The following is a 22344-nucleotide window of genomic DNA, read 5'->3' as shown; positions in this document are numbered from 1 at the left end:
TGAGCTTCGGTTGTTTGCAAATCTGTGTCATTTTATATAAGGAACTTCCGGATTTGTGAATTTTAATATGGGGGTGGTCCTGGCACCAATCCCCCAGGGGATAACAAGGGACTACTGTATTTCTGCCAAAATAATATTTATGCAGTGAGCAAAGAGAGTTAAAGGTGCTGTTTAGAATAGTTTTTTCAGGAAAACATAATTGTCTAATTGGAACAAAAGGGATTCATCTTTTCTAAAGTGCAGGCAGATATTTGAATATAAATGGACCGAAGCTTATGAAACAGACACATCGCAGAAGCGTGCTTACTTGACAGGATTCCTGGCAGCGTCTGGATCTTGGGCTGTGACGGAGCCTATTGTGGTGTTTATCTGAGCATCTTCTCTTATTTGTAGGATGTAGGCCAGCTTGCTGAAGACAGGAGGCTCATCTACATCCTCCACCACAATTCTAACTGTGGCTGAATCTTTGAAAGGCCCCAAGTAGAGAAATCGTGGCTCAACATGAGGATTGGAGGCTTCCACTTTAAGGGTATACACTTTCTTCTTTTCAAAGTCCAAGAGCTTGGGGTGGGGGAAGAAGTGACATATTTAAAGCAGCCAAGACACAGAAAGCCAAGACATGAAACATTTTTGGTGTAAATCACTGATAAATGAATGGAATCATATTGCTTAGGGAAACACATTAGTGTGATATTGGGCACAGGGAGAAAAGATAAGATGTAATTTTTTTTCTTACATCTAGGCTGTTAGGCAGGAAATGATCATAAAGTTTGTGAAGGAGTTCAGATGCCACACAGCCCTGAAAAGTGTATGGGCTGAGACCGTGCCTGCTGTTGACTTAAAAGTGGGTCCTGAGGTACAAGGCATCATACCAGGCAGGAAGGGCACTTGGAAGCAGGAGTCTGGTAGAGCCCACTCTGTCCCCACTTAAAATATACTCGCATTTTACTAGAGGGGGCCATCAGGGGCAAGTTGGCAAATACACAGTGTGTTATTCCATGTCAGATGTTCTCACATCTGGCTTTTTTTTTTTTTTTTTTTGAGACAGAGTCTTGCTCTGTCGCCAGGCTGGAGTGCAGTGGCGCGATCTCAGCTCACTGCAACGAGGCCTCCAGATTCAAGCGATTTTCCTCAGCCTCCCAAGTAGCTGGGACTATAGGCACATGCCACCAGGCCCAGTTAATTTTTGTATTTTTAGTAGAAACGGGGTTTCATCATGTTGACCAGGATGGTCTTAATCTCTTGACCTCATGATCCACCTGCCTCGGCCTCCCAAAGTGCTGGGATTACAAGCGTGAGCCACTGTGCAGGCCATATCTGGCTTTAATTACACCAGTGAGTGTTTAAAACTGGCCAATGTCTTGGCCCCACCCTGGACCATTAAACCAACATATCGGGGCATGCAGATTAAAATCGACATGATTAAACACTTCCCCCAGTGATTCTATGGTGCAGCCAGAATTGAGAGCCACAAGTTTGCATTGTGAATCCCTCGTCGTCATTCAGGAAAACATAGATTAAAGTTTTGTGTTTTTTTTTGCATGAGGTAATGAAATATTCCAAATGGTATCCTGAAAAGGGCATTGGGCTAATTATTTGCCAAAGAAAGAAAAGATCATTGTTGTCAATATGGTATCCTGAAAAGGGCATTGGGCTAATTATTTGCCAAAGAAAATAATGATCATTGTTGTCAAGGGTCTTTAGGAAAAGTAGCTCTGCTTTTGGAGACATGGTGAACCCAAATGCTTATTGCTGACTTTTAGTTTTTGATGATAATATGACAAGGCTCACTAGAAACACAATTAATCAAGACGTTAGTGAATGTGATTTAGTCGTCTAGGCAAAATTTCAGTTCGAATCTGATAAGGCACCAAGAAAATTAAAAAGGTTAATGCATACTAATGGGCTTCCTAATTATATTACAGTTTAAAACATTAGTCTGAGTGTCACTTAAACATGTTTTATTGTGTTTTCAGATACTAAGACACGTAATCCTAAGTTTGGGAGGCAAAAAGTCTCTATTATTTACATCCACCGATGCTTATATTTACCAGAAAAGTAATAGTATGCTAAAGGAGAGAGAAAATATTACACCATACATGATAAAAGTGAAATCATAAAAAGTTAACCAAAATTAATATTTTTAGTCTCGAAGCATACCATTCATTGGTTTTTAATTTTTGCCATATTTTTGTATACTACTCTGTGGTGCTAGACAATTTGGGGGATAAAATAATGAATCAGTACTTTGGAAAAAAATAGAAATCAGAAAAGATTTATTGTTGTGTTCCAAAAAGTAGCTAAAGAGGTCACAGGAAATTTATGGTATTTAATTTAAATTTGTTATGGTATTTAATTTAAACTTGTGATCTTTATATATCCTCTTTCTGTGATGCAAGTCATCTTGATCACTGCTTGCTGTACTCTTTTCCTTCACAGCATGCATCACAATTTGTAGTAATGTATTTGTTTGTTTGTTTACTTGGCTCCTCGTCTCTTTCACCCAGACTGGAAGTACCATGAGGGCAGAGAACATTTGTAGTATGTACCAGTGCACCTCCAGCACTTAGAGCAGTGTCTGGCACTGTTTATTTACTGTTCATTTAAAGTATTTACTTAATGTATTTTTATGAATATCATTTGTTTATATTACTTATTTACTTAGCAGCTTCCTAATAAAAATTCATTGGATGTATAGAATTAACATGAATGCATATCATTTTAGGTTCTTGAAAGCCAACCCAGGAGATCTCATTGTCATTAGAATTGACTTTCTTTCTTCCTTTCCTTTCTTCCTTTCCTTCCCTCCTTCCCTCCTTCCCTCCCTCCCTCCCTCTCTCCCTCCCTCCCCCCTCCTTTCTTTCTCTCTCTTTCTTTCTTTCTTTCTTTCTTTCTTTCTTTCTTTCTTTCTTTCTTTCTTTCTTTCTTTCTTTCTTTCTTTCTTTCTTTCTCTCTCTCTCTCTCTCTCTCTCTCTCTCTCTCTCTCTCTCTCTCTCTCTCTCTCTTTCTTTCTTTCTTTCTTTCGACAGAGTCTCACTCTGTCACCTAGGCTGGAGTACAGTGGCGTGATCTCACTGCAACCTCTGCTGCCTAGGCTCAAGCAATCCTCCTGCCTCAGTCTCCAGAGTAGCTGGGATTACAGGCACCTGCCACCACGCCTGGCTAATTTTTGTATTTTTAACAGAGATGGGTTTTGCCATGTTGGTCTCAAACTCCAGAACTCAAGAGATCCTCCTGCCTCGGCCTCTGAAAGTGCTGGGATGACAGGCGGGAGCCACCATGCCTGGCCAGAATTGGCATTTTTTCTGAAAATAATAAGTCAAATAAAAATCTAAAGGAATGTTTATGTGAGACATAATTGCCCCTGGTAACTTAGGAACTGGAGAAAGGTAAATGGGTTCACTTTGTATGGTGTTTAAGAAGCGGCATTACCTTTTTGACAGTTATAATCCCTTCCTGGGTTTCCTGGTCAGTGATGACATCAAACATATCCAGCCCCTCACCGTCTGTGATGCTGTACTCAATTTCAGCATTTTCTCCCACGTCAGCATCGCTGGCTTTGATTCTGCCAATTGGTGTACCCGGTGGAGAAGATTCAGGAGTTTTAAACTGGTATGTACCTATTAATCACCAGACAGATATAAGTCAAACATACACTAACCACAGTCTATTATCATAAAAACAAAACCTATGCTCTAACAGTTCTTTAAGACACTACCATCAGGTAGATTTGTGCTTTCCTCAAAATAACTAATGGTGGCCTGTTCTTCTTATGTCTACTTTCATGGTTGTTAAGAATGTTTCTTCTATTTCATGACCTGTCTCCTTGCAAATGGAGAACACTTTTCTTGTCCTGTAAACAGGCTCCAAAGTTTACAGTGTGATTGTGAGAACAGCTGAACTGCTACAGGAGGCACAGAAGGCTTCAAAGCCCTTTGTTAACTTAATCTAACAGAGTAGAGAAGAATTTAATCTGAACTGCGACTTTAAGTTAATTACTAGGTATTCTTTAAAAGAGTTCTTTCTACCATTGCTAATAATAGCTGGAGGTGGAAAGAAATTATAGCAAGTTGGAAGCTGTATCCAAGTAGATATTCTTTAACTCATACATGGAGCTGGACCTAGCTGCAGAGTTAGAGATATAGGTAAATACATTAAGTGATAAAACTCCTAATTTTTTTCTTTTGACTCCTGAATTTTATTATTTTATGCATAGGTTTCTCCCATACTTATATTTGTATTACTACTTTGAAATCCATTTTTCCTATACAGAAACTTTTTTTTAAAAAATATGCTCCTGTTGCAAACTTAGTTTAGAGAGACTACATATGAATTACAGTTTAGATTGGCCAGACTATGATGTACTTAGCACCAAAAATATAAAATAGTAAAACCAAAGCTTATTCTACCCTTTTCCATTACATTTTGTCAACCATTCATACAAATGATTTGAAAAGAATTTAAACAGTCTATGGCACTACTAAAATGTAGGCATTCAATAATAGTAATCCCCTAAGTTCATACTTGGTAAAATGATAAAGCAAGTTAACTCAAATATGCAACTCAAAAAGAGCATTTTTTTTTTTTTTTTTTTTTTTTCGGACAGGGTTTCCCCCTGTTGCTCAGGCTGGAGTGCAGTGGCATGATCATGCTTACTGCAGCCTCAAACTTCTGGGCTCAAGCAATCCTCCCACCTCAGCTTTCTGAGTAGTTGGGACTACAGGTGCACACCATCATGCCTGGCTAATTTATTTTTACTTGTTGTAGACACAGGGTCTCACTATGTTGCCTTGGCTGGTCTTGAACTCTTGGCCTCATGCAGTCTTCCTCCCTCAGCCTCCCAAAGCTCTGGGATTACAGGAATGAGTTGGTGCACCCCAGGTTAAGTATTTCTCTAGTGTTTTCAACTTCCATTTTTAGGGCCTCCTGCCCCTTTCTATCTTCTCCCCTCCCTTGCCTTGGCATATTGCTCAATAACAAGTCACAGGCTATCTAAGCAGAGCAGAGTGAGTTACAAATTCCTGTGGTACCAGGGTGCAGGGGAATCCTTTTGTTATTCTTCCCCAGGGAATCTCCATGTTAAAAAGGAGGTTTTGGGCAAACTGTTGGTGATCCTAATAGTTTTCGTTTCAGGCCTGTGTAAAGGAAATGGTAGGCCTCACAGAACCTTTCTTCAACTTGTTATATCAGATATTCTTTAATTAGCTCTGATCTTTTTGCATTTAGCTAACTCTGATTAAAAACTTGAAAAAATAAAGAAAATACAACTACTTTCTGTTGATTCATGTATATCTCTATTCTAAAGGAAGCCCATATTAGCTGATTCGTTTTTTTAAAAATGCCACGATAGAATGAGTGGGTTTTCTATTTAATAATTAAGATAGCTTTTGTAGGAGATCATGGTCCCAAAGGGATTTTGTTCCTGGAAGAAAAGTTACGTTAAAACCAGTTCCCTCTTGGGTAGCTTTTTGTGGGAATTTTTAGCATACTTCTGATACCAAGTTGGTATTCATGGATGTTGGTTTTCCTTCTTCTTCCTTCTTATCTAATCACGAGAGTTAATGATTTTGGAGACGACTTTCGGTATCTCAACTAACCATAATGTAGAAAACGATTTATGATTACAAATGGATTAAGTACCTAGTTACTTCCACAGTTGTATTTTTAGAAACAGTAAAATGATAAATCCTCCCCTTACAAAGCTTTGTGAGGATTTAAAAGAGATTACATGCCTGATTAAATTCACAAAACATAAAGTCAAATTTTTCCTAACAAATTGCAGCATGCTTGTATACATATGTTCTGCATGAGCAGATTTATGTCTGTGGTAGTTTTCTTAATAAGGAGAAATGAAACAATGATGTTGCCTTTACAACAACAGCAGAAATCACTCAGCTAATTACCAATACAGGAACATAAATGTTCACATTTCCTGAGCGTTGCCATGTTGTCAACTCATTTTTTAATAAAAGTACCAGTTCTTCTTAAGTCCACTAACTTTGACAATAATGATGACAATGGAAAACAAAAACTCTTAATGTTCAAGTTTTATAAAAGCACATTGAAGAAACTCATTCGATCAAATGTTCCTACTCTGGGGGAATCGGGGAGGGTTGTCGTTGACATCAGTCAGTGTGATGTTCACGGTGGTGGTCCCAGATAATCCTCCCATCTGGCCGCCCATATCCTTGGCTTGAATCACCACTTGGTACTGCTCCCTGTTTTCTCGATCCATGTTGAGCAAAGCTGTCTTGATGATACCTGTGGATGTGAAATTTAAGAATGCAAAGGGATGCATTAAGAATACTTTATGGAATCATTTATTTATGCAAACAAACATAAACTGTCACCCACAATATGCAGAATGCTATGCAGATGTCATGATATAAAAATAAGTATATACAGCCTTTATACTGAAGGATATTACAATCACACAGGGGAGATAGATACGTTAAAAGAAGACTGTAATACAAGGAGAATAAAAATAAGTACAAGTCAGATTCTGCAATAGCTTAGATTATTAAGGGTTATAAGACACTCAATATTATAATTACATTATGGATGTATAAATATGAAGTGTTATAAGATGACACAGCAAAATCTAAAACGACTTGTGGTATAAAGGTGTACTACAATAGCTGCTTGATAAAAGACATTTAGGTGAATTATGAGGAAATTGTTAGGAAAGTCACATACTTGAACGACTCTTGAGTTTCCCATTATGAATTAACTAATTACCCCTCAGATACACTTACCATAATGAATGCTCTGAGGATTTTCTAAATTGTAAAACTATGGTCTTTAGAAAATAGAAAATCAATTCTTTCATAATGATCATCTTGTATGATTCTAGAGAATTTTGGAATTAAGGTTCAAGGTCTTTAAGCCTTTTAGAATTCCTAAAGCTGACCGTGAACTTTAGTTCAACTGGCCCCAATGGCAACCAAAATTTTTAAGTTAGGTTAAATTTATCTCTGTTGTTAGGTCGTTATAAAATAGTTAAAGAACTTCTAAAAGTTTGCCCAGTTTCTATGTAACGTTTATGCTTAAATTAACTTTCTTTCAAATTTCACTGGAGAAGCCTTTATAACCTTCTGCAGAAACACATTCTAGTGCTTAACAACTAATGAAGCGAAAATATCTTTTTTAAAATTTTTAACAAGAATACTTCAGACAACAGATCAATTTTATTCCTATAGTCCGGGCTTCAGTGAAAGTACAGCTGCTTTCTGTTCTCCAAATAATAGTACTTCTCTATTTAAATACAGGAGATCACCTTAGCCTTTTGTCCTTTAAGCTGAATAATTCTAATTTTTCATCCTCATTGTTTTTCAGCTCAACATTTTCTTTCTCCTTGGGATTCTTTCCAAGTTCATTGCACCACTTAACACAGAGATTTCCAACTGGATGTGGGAACCTAGGGAGGTTTTGATTTCTACCAAGAATAATGGATGTTTAAAAAATGTATAAAAGGAAATTGACTCATTATAATAAAAATACGCGTAGAATTTACTATACAATACAAATGATATCTGCTAAAAACAGATCATTATAAGATAGGTTGCTACTTTGTGGAGAAAATACAGGAAACAGAAAACTGAGATGTTGAAAAGAGGATTCCAGATGGCATTTCACTTTGATTAGGACTCCATCAGTTAGGATGGGCTAGACAATGATGTGATAACAAACAATGCAAAATCTGAGTGGCTTCACACAACTAAAGATTATTTTTTGCTCAGGCTCTGAGTAGGTAAGCAGATAGCTTGGTTCACCATACCACTCAGACATTCAGGCTACAGACTACATCTCAACATTGGTTTCCATGATAACTGTGGCAAGGGACAGGAATGTGGCAGATCGTGTACCAGCTTTGAAAATTTTACTAAGAAGCGACTTGTATCATTATCACATCTATTCAACCAAATAAATCACATGGCTACATCTAGTTTCAGGGCAGAATAGAGAGACACAATCCTACTAAATAATTAGAAGAAGAAGATTCCGAGTATCTGTAAACAGGCCAATAGCTATCAAAAAGGGGTTGACCTTTTAGCTTCGCCCCAAACTGGAAGAAAACTAAGGCAATACATAATTTTTCTCAATCTACTCCATAGAAAGGGTGGGTGAAAGATTCATTGCCAGACTTTTTGATTACAAGGATTCAGATGTCATGTTTACAAATATATCATTAGTGTTTGGTGGATGTATGTAAGAAAATCCAATCACACTGATTATTTTTATTAAAAAATATGCTAGCTCAGCTGTGCATGTCAATTAAAATTACAAATTATAAAAAGGAAGATCAAAAAGTCTAACCTGTTTCTGATTCAACTGAAAAATAGGGCTGTCCCTGTAGAATACTGTAGACAACTTTAGCACTGTTCCCATATGTTGGATCATCCGCATCTGTTGCAGTGACTTGGACAACAAATGTACCTGTAATGACAGAAACATAAACTGAAAACACATCGAGAGTTTGTGTCAATCTTTGACACACACCAAAACCAGCACGATCTTAATTTTGTACAGGAATATCATGCTGAGGAAGTCGAAAACTTTGGTAGGATGCTGGGTGAAAAAGGATTGGCTTCTTTATTGTAAAGAAATACAACCAACATTTAGAAATATTGTTAAGGATTAGGTTACAGAGAAGCATGGGAATGATCATGACTTGGGGTAGAACTGATTCCAACCCATCTCCAATGGCGGGGTTTGACTAGACTCTTGCTTTAGTGATTCTTTTGAGTTCTCCTGGACAAAGTCAATCAGCATCTTGCTTCCTTTGTCCACAGGAATTAGTTTAGGAATTGATCAATCAGGGGCCACTTATGATTTTGCTGGAAATTCTGTCACAGATACTCTTTTTCTTGGACTGTAATGTGCTGATATACATTTGCAGCAGCTATTTTGTGATCTTAGAAATGCCAGCCTGAGGACAAAGCTGGATAGAATAGAAAATTACAGAAAAACAGCTAGAACTCAGATCAAATCCTGTCCAAAGCCCACTTTACTTTTTGACTTAAGTAATGTGACCAATAAATACTTATTTGTTGTTGTTTAAACTAGTTTGAGTTGGATTTCCAGTTACTTACCAATAAAAGCATCCTAAATGATAAATCTGACAATTCTAAACAGTTAAAAGGCCCTGAACCTTAAAGATTGTAGTTATGGATTACATAAAGAATCAATGAATTGGAACACCAGAGCACAAACATCTGGAATCTGTAATTCCAAAAGGTTATTATAATTAAATATACAAAGAACACTATTACATTTCAGATCAGCATTCTTATTTTAGTGACCACAGTTGCCTAATAATCTTCAAAGTATTCCTAACCCCCTGAAATTCCACATGAATTTTTATGTGTATGCCTACATGTCTATTTCACTGAGGAGAAATTCCATAGATTTTATATGATTCTCAAAGGACTCTGTGACTTCTCGAAAGGATGAGAGTCTCTAATTAAGATCACTTAATGGCTATTTTTTTGTTATTTGTATCAGATAACCAGTAAGCATACTGCTGGAGTTCCCCTTTCCATGAAAGAGGTAGGGAAGTTACATCCGGGGAATATTAGGAATTCTACATTGCTTTTGTAATATCTAGCCAATTTCCCTTATTGAAGAAACAGATTGTAGTATGTTAGGATTGGATGCCCTGAATGTATAGTGCTGATGCACAAAACAGAGCACTCACCCTTGTAATTTGGCAAGGGAGGTGGGGAATCTGAGAACATCTTATGATTTTAAGGTGAAAGTCAAGTCAACAAACACTCAAGTTCTTATTTAACATTAACACAAAATTTGATTGCTTTTAGAATATGATATCTGGACATTTTAAATGTCTATTCATTGCCAGATATTGTACTAGGGGCTCTGCACCTGTTTTCTCATCTAATCCTCATGATAGCCCTTAGGAGTTGACATTTATTATTTATTTTTTCAAGATACAGAACTGGAAGATCAGAGAAATCAAATAATTTGCCCAAGGCTACACTGCTGGTTCTTAGTGGAGATAGTTTCAAATGCAGTTCTGTTTGATACTAAAGTCCATTTTTGTTCCCATGCTGTTGTCCCACTGCCTTTATGGAATTTCTTGAAGATGCCTTTCTATAATCACAATAATGAGATATCAATTAAGGATCATGAATATCAACATAACTGTGTCTGTGTGCAAACTGAAAAAAGCCTTTTTATTTTTCTCAAGACATGTTACTGTCAACTACCCCTAAATGTTCGTAATACAAATTTAATTCTATAATGGCTTCAAAAGTGAATGGCACCCCCTAGAATTGTGCAGTGCAATACCTGCATATCTGGCTACAGTTGCCCTGAGTAGTGCTGATGAAGAGACTATTCTTCATGAATTCTTCTGCCTTTTACCACATAGAGGAGAAACTTTTCCTAACAAATTTAAAGAATGCCATTCTATTGCTGCTATAACCAGTGAAGAAGAAGAAGAAGAAGCAAAAAAATCCAATCATCTCCCTCTTTGCTTTGTGAGGCTTGCAATTTTTGTAACAAAACAAACTGGCTTTAAATAATGAGAGAAGCAATTTCTTCATAAGAAAAATGTAGATGTTTTACAATGATTTCCATGGATTGGTTATTTTCTATGTCTTGGATCTGTGAACTACAACGTCTCTGATATCTAACTGACAGAATCATAATAAAGTTATTATGTAATTTCAGCCCTTTTGAATTTGACAGAGTGAAAATAAAAATAACGCTTTATATAAGTAGTTTAAAATTTGTCACTGTCTCCCATGAAGTATTTCAATGTGGCTAAGAGTGATGTCAGTAGAATTCTTTTTCTTAATTTAAATCCTATTTACTTCTCTCAATTTAAACAAATTAAATCCACCATTTGAAACAAGTAGTAGAATTGTGTATAAAATATTAATTCACTCTATGTATGTTATGAAAGTCTTTTCATTTCCACCATGTAGCAAAGGATCCACTCCCTAGACATAACGTGCCTATTGTTTATGGATTAAAAAAATGTTCTCTGAATTTCCTTCCCAAATATAGAGTTACTAGTTACTTAAACCAATTATCACTACTTTTTAGACTGGATTGTAAATTTAAGTTTTTATTTTCTATTTGGGAGATTGTTACTTGGACCCTAACACCCATGTAGGCTAAGAGAAGTGGAGAAGTTTGCTGTCTTTCAGCCCAAGAAAGAGAATGGGCATTCAGGGTGGGAGAGAAAGGAGATGGTCTCTCTTTCGACCTCCCACTCCCACCCTGCCACTTTTCAGACCCTCTTTAGAGGAAATGTGGTTGTAAAAATAATAACAAAATGAGACTAGAGTAATATTAGGAAACATATGCACACATGGATTGAAGAAGTTAGCATCTAAATTCATGCAGTTCAGTACTTTGAGCTCACGGGATTCCTTACTCGGTGGATGCACCAGGGGAGAGCCAGTTTTTGGTTGAAGTCACATCTCACTCACCGACATCAGACATTTCGGGGACAGTGGCTGTGTAAACCTCCTTGGTGAATATTGGTTCATTGTCGTTGATGTCATGGATCTTGATGATGAATTCAGACTCTGGCTCCACGGGTCTCCCTGTCCTTCTGTTTATAGCTTGAGCTCGAAGGATGTAAACAGGTTTTTCTTCCCTGTCCAGCCTCTTGGTGGCCTGTATGTCGCCTGTGTTTTCATTAATAATGAAGAGATCTCCTGCTCCATCTCCTGAAAGGATATATTTAAGTGATCCATCTCCTCTATCCTGGTCTGAATGTAACTAGTGTAGAAAAAAAAAATTAAAGAAAGTAAAAGTCAAGCATGTGGTTCTAAACTGTTTTTGTCTTTTTGGTGCATGCTATGTTAACTTTTATTCAATCCTTTCTAAGGTGTACAGGATTTTTTGTTTTGTTTTGTTTTTACTATTTACATAACCTCTCAATGGTAAATACCATGCATTAATGCACATGTTTCTTTATAATCGTAGAGTTTTTCAGACCTGGAACAGAGTTTGGGAGAAAATTTAGTAATCTTTATTTTGAAGAAGGGAAAACAAAAGGCAAGAGCAATAGCAAGGTGGCCAAGGACATATTAGGGTGGCCGGAATGAAACTCTTCAAGATTTTCCAATTTTTCACTATAGCTTTCACATTCTGCTAATACACTCTTGTCCTCACTTGCATGTACACAAACATATTAGAGAAGCAATATCCTGTTGAGAAAAGGACTTTGATTTTTGAATCAGAGAGACTTGGGTATATTCTATTTCTACCTTACATTTATTATCTTTGTGAATTTAGGGAAGCTTGGCAACTTCCTTGAGTCTTTAGTGATGGAGATTATAATCATTTTTTTCTGGGAAGATGTGATGTTTATTTATTTATTTATGAAATTCAACTCAAAGCATTTGAGAAATATCCTAAGTGCTGCCACGGGCAATACCTTGAAAATCACCTGACTAGATAATTTACAGGTCACTTGGAACAGTAACATTTCACATTTAGACTTTAGTATAAGATAGGAAAGGACCTTGTAATAATTTGAGCCAACCTAAAATTGAAATAGTCTTATGAGTAGTGAGTTCCCTCCTCCTAAAGGTAATCAAGCAGAGATTCTGATGACTAACTGTCGGTGAAATGGGTTTGGGTAAAAGGCAGAATTAAATGAATACTAAGGATACCATGGAAAGAGAAGATGAGAATCCTAACTTGGATAAGTAGGATTCTTATCCATTTTTCCTTTCCCAGAGATTATATCCACAGTGCTGATTTCCTATTGTTTCCTAAATTCCCTTTTTCCCACCCAGCAAAAGGTTAGAGGATACCTTTGGATGGTACCTAGACCTAACTATAGGTCTATAGGACATATATATACACACATATACATATACATACACACACACACACACATATATATATAAATTCAGTTTGTAGGTTTTCAGATAATTTAACCCTATTTGCAAATTTTCAAAAAGTGCTTTTTATTGAGGAAGACTATTTATAAACTCCCAGAGTTTTAAGCATCCACAGTATATAGAGAAGTTAGTCTTAGTGGGAAGGCTGCTACTCTCTATCTTGTTTCAACTCTGCCTAAACAGAGTACGGGCTATGCTACAACAACAACAACAACAGCTACGCCAAGTCTTTCTCCTGTTGATTAATACTGCACAAAATGCTCGGAGAAGCATTACACATTTGAAAATAGACTCTTAGGGCAAAAAGAGACTTTAAAAATCATCTAACCTAGTCTAAAAGTGTATTCCGTGGAATGTCATTTCCAGGAAGTGCTGAGGGGAAGAAATACTTTACATACGGTCTCTTTTTTAGAGTCACTGTTAACATGTCAGAGGCTCTGAGTGTCTGCAGTTTGAAACTATATTCGATTCTGTGTAATCTAGTTTACCCTTTCTTGTTGAAAGAATCCTTTTTGGGTATAACTTATATGGATATTCCCCATACTAGTTTTCCAAAAAAGATACTTTGGGAAACATGAACTAATTTAAAAATCCAGCACTGTAGAGTCAAGAAAACCGAGAATCCGGTGCGTGCTGCGTTTCCAAAATCACACAGCTCATGGGAAAAGAATCTGAAGATTAACTCTGGAGCGCAGGAAGAGGCTTTATAGATTATTTGGTGCAACTTCCTCATTTTTAGAGGTAGGGAAACTGTGTTTAATGTAACACAGCTAAAGCTAGTTAATCGTGGTGTTTAGGGAGGAGAATATTATTCATATAATTAGTAGCCTTGAAAGCAATTTGGTAGAAATATTGGAAGATAAATTCGAATGGGGAGGAAATTGCTTAGAAGTGAGATAAATGCAATCAGAAATGTAAAACAAGAGCATCCCATGATTTGAGTGATGGGATATGCTAAGGAAACGCTGAAACCATCATAACACACAAAGAGCCACTGGGGAAAGTTTAACTCTCCATCGTCAAATTCAAATGACTGAAGAGGCTCTTAAAAAGCTATTTCATTAACCCATGAGTAAGGAAACCAATGTCACCACTTGGCGGATCCTTGCTCTAGGGCAGCTGTGGTCAGCAGCCTGGCACAGTGTCGGGGGCACGGTCCTAGGCATGAGCCATGTTCATTCTTTTTCACTCAGCAAGTGTAAGACCACAGCAGAGTCAATTAACCTCCCTCAGCCAGGATTCTTATCTGCAAAATGAGGATAATAAGAGCTACATGGCGAGGCTGTTGTGAAGATCTAATTGAAGACCACATGCAAATAGTACATTAACCACCATGTAAACATGCAATAAAAGCATAATATGGGTCTTATAAATTACAAAGTGCCTCCCAAATTTAAGCCAGTGCTACCGTTATTAACTCTTAGTTTATAATCAGCTTGTTTTTTCTCCTATTTTGACTTTGAGAACTTTGTTTTGAAGACTTTGAAAACCCAATTTTACAGACACATGGTATCTCTAAGGCAAAATCTGTGATCAAAAGCCAGTATTCTTTAACTGGGCAGTAGGGGACAATTGCTATCTTTACATGTGATTTATCATATTCTACATTCCACTAGATTATACACTCTCCTCCACCAGTTCTTCCATCGGTTTCAGTATGTAATTGTTGCACACTTAGTAGGTGAATTCCACATCTGGGCACAAGATTTATTCAGGTAAAAGTAATCAGAAACTTATTTTTAGCTGTCAGGCGAGACCATTTCGATGACTTATAGAACAAACACCTGAAACAATGTTAAAGGGCAGAGGAGAGGTTAAAGAAGAGTGTGAGCAAGGATTGCTTTGCAGATCAGAATTCTGATTTATCAATATTTGAAAACTAGTGGGAAAATGCATCTCTTCTCTTCGCATTGTCTGGTAATAAAGCAATTTAACACCCTCCCGCTTCCTCCCTCCAAAGTGCATTTTCTGGGTCTGACAGAGTACATGGAGCAGGAGCCTCCCAAAGCCTCTGCTTTTTCTCCCCACTCTCCTCCTCTGCCATCAAACTCCCCTGGGGCCAGTTCTTTTCTTGGGAAAAAAAGGAAACCTAAGACATCAGTGCCTGTGAAAGTGGTGGTGACAGCCAGACATGAGGGGTTTATTGAGCACTTAGATTTTAATTGGATTTTTTCTTTTGTGATGTCATTCATCACGGTCACTGTAAAAGACAGACGTTAAACAACAACAAATAAAAGGTTGTAGGCTGCCCGAGGCGTGTTTTCACTAATTTCAGTTTAATGTGGCTGTTCCATTAAGTTTAATCATCTGGTTCACTTTTAACGATTCACTATCAAGTAAAAATTATCCACTTGCCTCAGAAAGTCACAGCTCACCTGTGGCTGGTATGACTTTTTACTACTGTACCTGCAGCATTTTGTGCCAGAGGGAGCACTTGGTCTTTGTCCGCTTCCTCTGTTGATTTATAAAATTAATTAATTAATTAATTAATTTAGAGATGGCGTCTCACTCTGTTGCCCAGGCTGGAGGGCGGTGGCACGATCTCGGCTCACTGCAACCACTGCCTTCCAGGTTCAAGCGATTCTCCTGGCTCAGCCTGCCGTATAGCTGGGATTACAGGCACCCCCCACCCCCCCACCACACCTGGCTAATTTTTTTTGTGTATTTTTAGTAGAGACACAGTTTTACCATGTTGGCCAGGGTGGTCTCAAACTCCTGACCTCAAGTGATCTGTCTGCCTTGGGCCTCCCAAAGTGCCAGGATTGCAGGTGTGAGCCACTGTGTTAATATATATATTTTTTTTAATGCAGCGTGTTGGCAAATAAACACAGGGATTTTTGGTTGTAGACGTAGCACCATGGTGGGTGGGACCGAAATCATGGCAGCATCTTTGCCAGCTGGGTGTTGTGCTTTCCTGGGGACACAGCATGTTTTTACATGCTAAATGTGCCTACTTCCAACTTGACTTTAAATCAGATTCAAAGGCATAACAAAGATGTTTAGTGGCCTGTGAAGCCAGCTACTGCTGCCCTATTCCCATTTCCTGTGTGTCCCCGAGTCACCATCTGAGTCAGTGACCAAGTGGCATCTCCGAAGCATATGCATTGTTGAGACACTAAACAGTCCAAACAATGCTGGCGAGGGTGTGGAGAAAAGGGAACGCTCATACACTGTTGGTGGGAAGATAAATTAGTTCAATTTCTAGGGAAAACAGTATGGAGATTTTTCAGAGAACTAAAAATAGAATTACCATTTGACCCAGCAATTCAGTAAATCATTCTGTAATCTATCCAAAGGAAAAGAAATCATTTTATCAGAATGACACCTGCATTCATATGTTTATCATAACACCATTCACAATAGCAAAGGCATGGAACCAACCTACGCGTCCACCAACAGTTGACTGGATAAAGAAAATGCGGTACATATATACCCCAGAATACTACAAAGCTGTAAAAAAGAAAGAAATCATGTCCTTTGCAGTAACACGGATGGAGCTGGAGACCATTATCCTAAGTGAACTAACACAGACACAGAAAATCAAATATCACATGTTCTTACTTGTAAGTGGGAGCTAAACAAAAAGTACGCATGGACATCATGATGGGGAAAACAGACTCTGGGGACTCCAAAGTTGGGAGGAAGGGGAGTGACGGCTGAAAAATCACCTACTGGGTACAATGTCCAATACTGGGGTGATGGGTACACTAGAAACCCAACCCCCACCATTACACATGTAATACATAACAAGTACCCTCTGAATCTAAAATAAAAATTAAATAAAATAATCCCCTCTCCCCCAGCAAAAACAATCCAAACAGAAGTTTGCCTAGATGACACACATAGGAAAGTACCTACAGCAGCCTTACATGGGCTTAGGAAAGGTATGAAGTGATGTTTGGCTAAAATGGAAAATTGAAGTTTGGCTAATATACTTGTAGGGTGTAGTGCAAATGTAATGTTGCTCTTTAAGAAATGTTATGGTTGCTAACCTGAGACGTTACAAGACAATTACAGAACAGTGGTGTTGAAAAGATGCTGTCTGACTGGGATTGAGGGAGAGAAACAGGAATTACAACAGAGAGAGAGAACATCTTTGTGTTAAATATGTAGAATGTTACTTTAAATTAGCACAAGAAATCAAGTTATGACAAATTGAGGCTTAACTGCATCAATATCTATGTATATGTATAGATGTCTGCATGTATACATACATCTTTATATATAATGCATGTATACGTAATGCTAATAAATAGACTTAGTGTTGTGAAGGCTGGGAAAAGCTTGTTGGGTAGAGTTTATATCAGGTGGAAATTGAACCTTGCTTGAAGTACGTGGCAGGGATTAGAGTTGTTTCTGTTTTAGAGATTATAGAATTAGGTAAATCAAAAGCATATTTTAATAAAATTCCATGTGACACGTTTTATGCTGTATTTGAATGTTAATAATTTGGCATGAGTTAACTAACTTATATCTGATGATTATTTTACCAATTAAAAAGCTGATGATGGCAGCATAGGATTGTGGCAGGTTCCCAGCTGTGGGTCGGCTGGGTGTGCGGCTGTTCAGCCCTGTGATTCAGTTTTCACATTGTAATATGTGTGAATGTAAAGGGTGCAACTTCAGTGTCCCTGGTTTAGCAGGACTTGGCTTGCTCTAGTCCTCTTTTTTTTCTTTTTTCCACAGGTTGCGATGTAAGTGAGGCAGTGACCTGGTTTCCACCAGGCTGAGGAGGACAGTGCCCAAGGGAATGGCAAGCCACAAAGTGGAAGGAACCCAGGTTCTAGAATAACCTCATATCCAACCAGCCTGTCATGTGAAAGATGAAAGAAAGGCATTGCACTTCAGCCATTATATTTTTGAAGTTTTGTTGTTGTTTTTGTAGTTCTGCCTTGACCCTAACTCAGTGGTTCTCAAAGTGCTGTCCCTGGACCAGCCGCATTGGCATTACCCGGGAACTAGTTAGAAATGCAAACTTCCGGAATCAGAAACTCAGGGGATGTCCACCAGTGCTGTGTTTTAAGAAGCCCTGTAGGTAGTTCTGACAAGTGCTCAGGTTTGAGAGCCACTGCCTTAACTAGTACAATCATAATAATTATAAGCATGGACATAGGCAGGGAAAGAGGTGAGTGTAAATTTATGCTACGTACGTGTCACATAACCTTGGGGAACTTAGTTAACCTCTCCAGGTCTTCATTTCCTCATACACATGATGGGAATAATAATAATACTTAATTTACAAGTAGGTTTCTCTGACAATAAATAAAATAACAAATGTAAGATGCTTAGTAGAGGGCCTACCTCGGAGAAAACCTTCAATAAATTACTCTTGAATTGATAAACACCAAGTATCCAAAAGTGGATTTTGGGAAAGTGGTGGGATTTGGATCTGAATTCTGACTTTCCTATTAATCAGTGAAATAAATTAAGTGATCTTAGTCTCCATTCAGTCCTACTATAGAACTGGAAATGATTAACTTTGCCTCCTCTATCTGCCCCTTAAATGCTGGTATCCTGTAGGCCTGTGTCTTTGGTCCTTGTTTCCCTCCTTTCACATGCTCTCCCCACATGAGATCCTCTATCTATTTTCATGGATTCAATTGCTATCTCTGTACCATGAGTGCCCAAATCTATCTATTACCCCAGGGAAGAGCATTTTCTTGAGATCTGGAGAGAATATAGTCACCTCTTAGGCAAGTCTCTTAGACAACTTACACTCAGCACATCCATATTGACCTCATCACCTTCTCTCCAAATCATTTTCCTCCTCTCATCTTTGTGAAAGCCACCAGGGAGTCATCCTAGGCCATCCCCTCTGCCACTATCCCCACATTCATTAAGCCACCAACTCTAGTCGATTTTACCTCTTATGTATATCTTGATTCACCTAACTTTTCCCATTTTCACTGCTGTCACCCTGGTCCATGCTATTGCCTTTTCTCATTGGTCTATTGCAAGGAGGCCCTCCAAACACACACCCAGGCTTGCTTTCTTTAGATTTTCCTTTCTGTAACTAGATCAACTTAAGAACAACACCAACTCTGAAGATGCCACTCTCCTCTAATTAAATCCTGCAGTGTCCTCTTTAGTCTTGGGATAAAGCCCTCATCCCCACCCTTTCACATGGCCTCCAAAGCCCAGCAAGGCCTCTGCTCTCCTCCTCTCTTTGGCTTCATCAGCCATCATTCTCCCCTTAATTCTCCTGGTTCCAGTCATACCCTACTTCTTTCAGCTTTTTGAAGATAACATCACTAACTAGCTCTTTTGTAGCTAGGCCTTCCCACATGTGGTTCCCTTGACATCAAGCCCTTTTAACATCCTCACCTGGTTAAGCCAACTCCTGTGCCCGGTCTGCTTAATCTTTATCACCTCGGGGAAGCCTTCCTTAAGCTGCTGGTCTAAGTTAGATTCTCCTCCTATACGCAATCAATTCATTCCCCACTTAGCCATCAGCACATTCTATTGTCGTTGATGATGTGTTTTACAGCTGTTTTCCTAGCTAGATTGCAAGTTCATAAAGGAAGGCACCAAACCCGTTTAGGTCACTTCTGTATCCTCAGAGCCTGATATACAGGCACTTTATAGATACTAAGAGTCAATCAAAGCAAGGAATGAATGAATGAATGAATAAATGAATCTTCTAAAAATTAAATTGGATAAGATATCAACGATCAGTGAAGGTTTCTGGCACATAGCAGATACTCAATAAATCTTAGTGTCCTCTATCCTCTTTCTTGACTTTAGGATAATTCTGTAGATCAAAAATATACATTCCTGAAATTGCCAGATAATTTATCAATTACTACTAAACATTAGACACATGGTCTAATCTGAACAATCTGAGGAAGTAATTCAAGTTATTGCCTCAGACTTGAAAAAATTTAATAACAAATTCAACCCCAATACAATAGTAAAACCAACTTGTATTGGATTTGTTGACAAAAATGGACCAATTGTAAGTACACTGAATTCAATGACTATCATAAATACATTGGGTGCTGGGTCAGAAGTCGTCTGTTAATGGTGAAAAAGCTGCAAGATTTTACTGAACTATATTTCAAGTATCCTCCTGTTGCAGCAACTAAAGAGAAATGCTCCATTTCACAGAAACATTATTTCATAATAAAATAATTTAACTCTGTCAACCACGGCCATTAAAAACACCGGTCTGACGAGTTGCATAAAGCAATGAATAAAAGCATCTAAACTCTGCCTTCTATAAACTTGCCATTTACATTGGGATAAAATATATAGAAAAAAAGCAGAAATTAGACACTTTACTATTGTTAGGTATTAGGATTCACAAGGTAAGTAAAAAGCTGGAGAATAGCATAGAAGGAACTTGTAAGTTGGAGAAGACCGAATTGGGGAATGTGTAAGCTCTTTGATGGTTTTAGGAAGACTTCTTGGAGAAGTTTAGACTACTGATGGGAGAAAAATGATTTAGCAACCAACATGAGGACATGGCATGGTTTCAAGGCTCAGTGTGGGAGAAAATCAGAAGAGGCCTTGAGTTTGTGCCTGGGGTAATAAAAGCCATAAAGTCAGCAAAAATAGAAACACTCCTTCCCTTAAGTTGCAGGGTCACATATTTTCTCACACCGCACTCAAATGTGCAAGGAAAGATGCAGCTTCCTTATAATTATTTTCGTTTATAGCTTTTCCCTCAAGCTCTAGTCCCATTGAGGATTAGAAGCTCAATACAGTTGAATATTGACTCAGTAATTTAGTGAAATCCCAATAAAGTCTTCCTGATTCCGTAATACGGTCTCTTTTGGATAAATCTCAGTCTTTCTGGTTTCTTTCTCCTCCTGCTTTGCTCCTGATCCAGTCCAAGATGACATCTGCCTGTATGAAGGAGAGGTAGCCACATGGCCTTTGTCAGTGACAAATTTGGGGGCTTTTGGAGCCAAGGATGGTCCTCAGAATGCCCTCTGACCCTCTGGTCTCTAGAGAATATCTCTTATCTATTACTTTCCTCAGTGGCATCTGTGGTTCTGGCAGATCATGACCTTTGCTCTCCAGTGATCAAGGTGACTAGCTACATCTTGCATCCCCCACTGCCATCACATACTGCCCTTGAGGTCTGGCTATGTCTTCTTTATCGCCCTTAGCACATGTAGTCCTAGTTACAGGATTGCTTTGTCCTTCTATTGGACCATTTATTGGATCAATCCACCCCCTTCTTGCTCTGGAGAAGCCCAGGAAGGCTCATGGGAATGAAACAGGGCTTCTCCCTCACCACATGATTGCCCCAGGGGGAAGTGGGAAAAACCCACTCTAGTTTCACCTTCACCCAAACCTTGCCACTGTTCCACCCTGGGGATTCAGATTCATGTGTCTCAGGGCAGTAGAAGTAAGTCTGTCCGTGTCATTTGAGAGCCAGGAATGTGAAGTTCCGTGGTTTCAGGAATATCCTACCACACAAACTGCTGTAGGTGGAAGGGCCAATTCCTAGTACAGACCCTGTGGAGATAGCTGGGGTGGAAAAATGACCTACATGCCAGAGCATGCTGCAAGTAATTCTTGGTGACTACATTTATAAATGGAATTAGTGAATTTTATTTTGGTTGGCCAGCTTATTTCTTGATCTACAAAATGGACTTGAAAAGTATCTAGAAAATAGGGCCATGCATGGTGGCTCACGCCTGTAATCTCAGCACTTTGGGAGGCAGAGGCTGGTAGATCACTTGAGCTCAGGAGTTTGAGACCAGCCTGGGCAACATGGCAAAACCCTGCCTCTACCCAAAACACAAAAAGTAGCTGGGCGTGGTGGTGCCTGCCTGTAGGCCTAGCTACTTGGGAGGCTGAGGCAGGAGAATCGCTTGAACCCAGGAGGCGGAGGTTGCAGTGAACTGAGATCACGCCACTGCACTCCAGCCTGGAAGACAGAGTGAGACTCCATCTTAAAAAAAAAAAAAAAAAGGGGAATCTAGAAAATATATTTTTGTGACAAAACCTGGGATCAGGCTGCCTTCATATCTCATGTTCTTTTTCTGTTACACCATGTTGGCTCTTATGACCCCCAAAATTAATATTTTCCTTTACAGTAGAAATGATTTAATTGATTTTTATAATGGTGTAAAGATTTTATCTTTAAAGTCTTCTCTTATGTGATTCATCATCTGGCAATTGGTCTGGCTGGGATTTGGGAAAATGATAATAGCAGATATTTGTTAAGCCCATACTATGGACCAGGTCATGACCTGAACTCATCACAAAGATTACATAAATTGTTACTCATCATGATTCTATTGTTTTCTTTTTTTTAATACTTTAAGCTCTAGGGTACATGTGCACAATGTGCAGGTTTGTTACATATGTATACATGTGCCATGTTGGTGTGCTGTACCCATCAACTCGTCATTTACATTAGGTATATCTCCTAATGCTATCCCTCCCCACTCCCCCCACCCAAAACATGCCCTGGTGTGTTATGTTCCCCACCCTGTGTCCA

The 22344-nt window shown here is 38.5% G+C and overlaps 1 protein-coding gene across 4 annotated transcripts in view; it reads right to left on the bottom strand.

Annotated features, from left to right (window-relative positions):
* CDH6 (cadherin 6) overlaps window positions 1-22344 on the bottom strand; it is a 140375-nt gene that overhangs the window by 23362 nt on the left and 94669 nt on the right. For all 4 annotated transcript variants that reach the window (XM_073995105.1, XM_073995106.1, XM_005556634.5 and 1 more), the window contains exons 3-7: window positions 11460-11754; window positions 8317-8436; window positions 6094-6261; window positions 3433-3620; window positions 308-561 (exon numbers count right to left, since the gene is read on the bottom strand). In XM_073995105.1, coding sequence (XP_073851206.1) covers window positions 308-561; window positions 3433-3620; window positions 6094-6261; window positions 8317-8436; window positions 11460-11754 — 1025 coding nt within the window. The remainder of the gene's footprint in view (window positions 1-307; window positions 562-3432; window positions 3621-6093; window positions 6262-8316; window positions 8437-11459; window positions 11755-22344) is intronic.

This window comes from Macaca fascicularis, chromosome 6, assembly GCF_037993035.2.
Source record: "Macaca fascicularis isolate 582-1 chromosome 6, T2T-MFA8v1.1".
Classification (NCBI taxonomy): Eukaryota; Metazoa; Chordata; class Mammalia; order Primates; family Cercopithecidae; genus Macaca; species Macaca fascicularis.
This window is presented reverse-complemented; position numbering and strand designations above follow the sequence as displayed.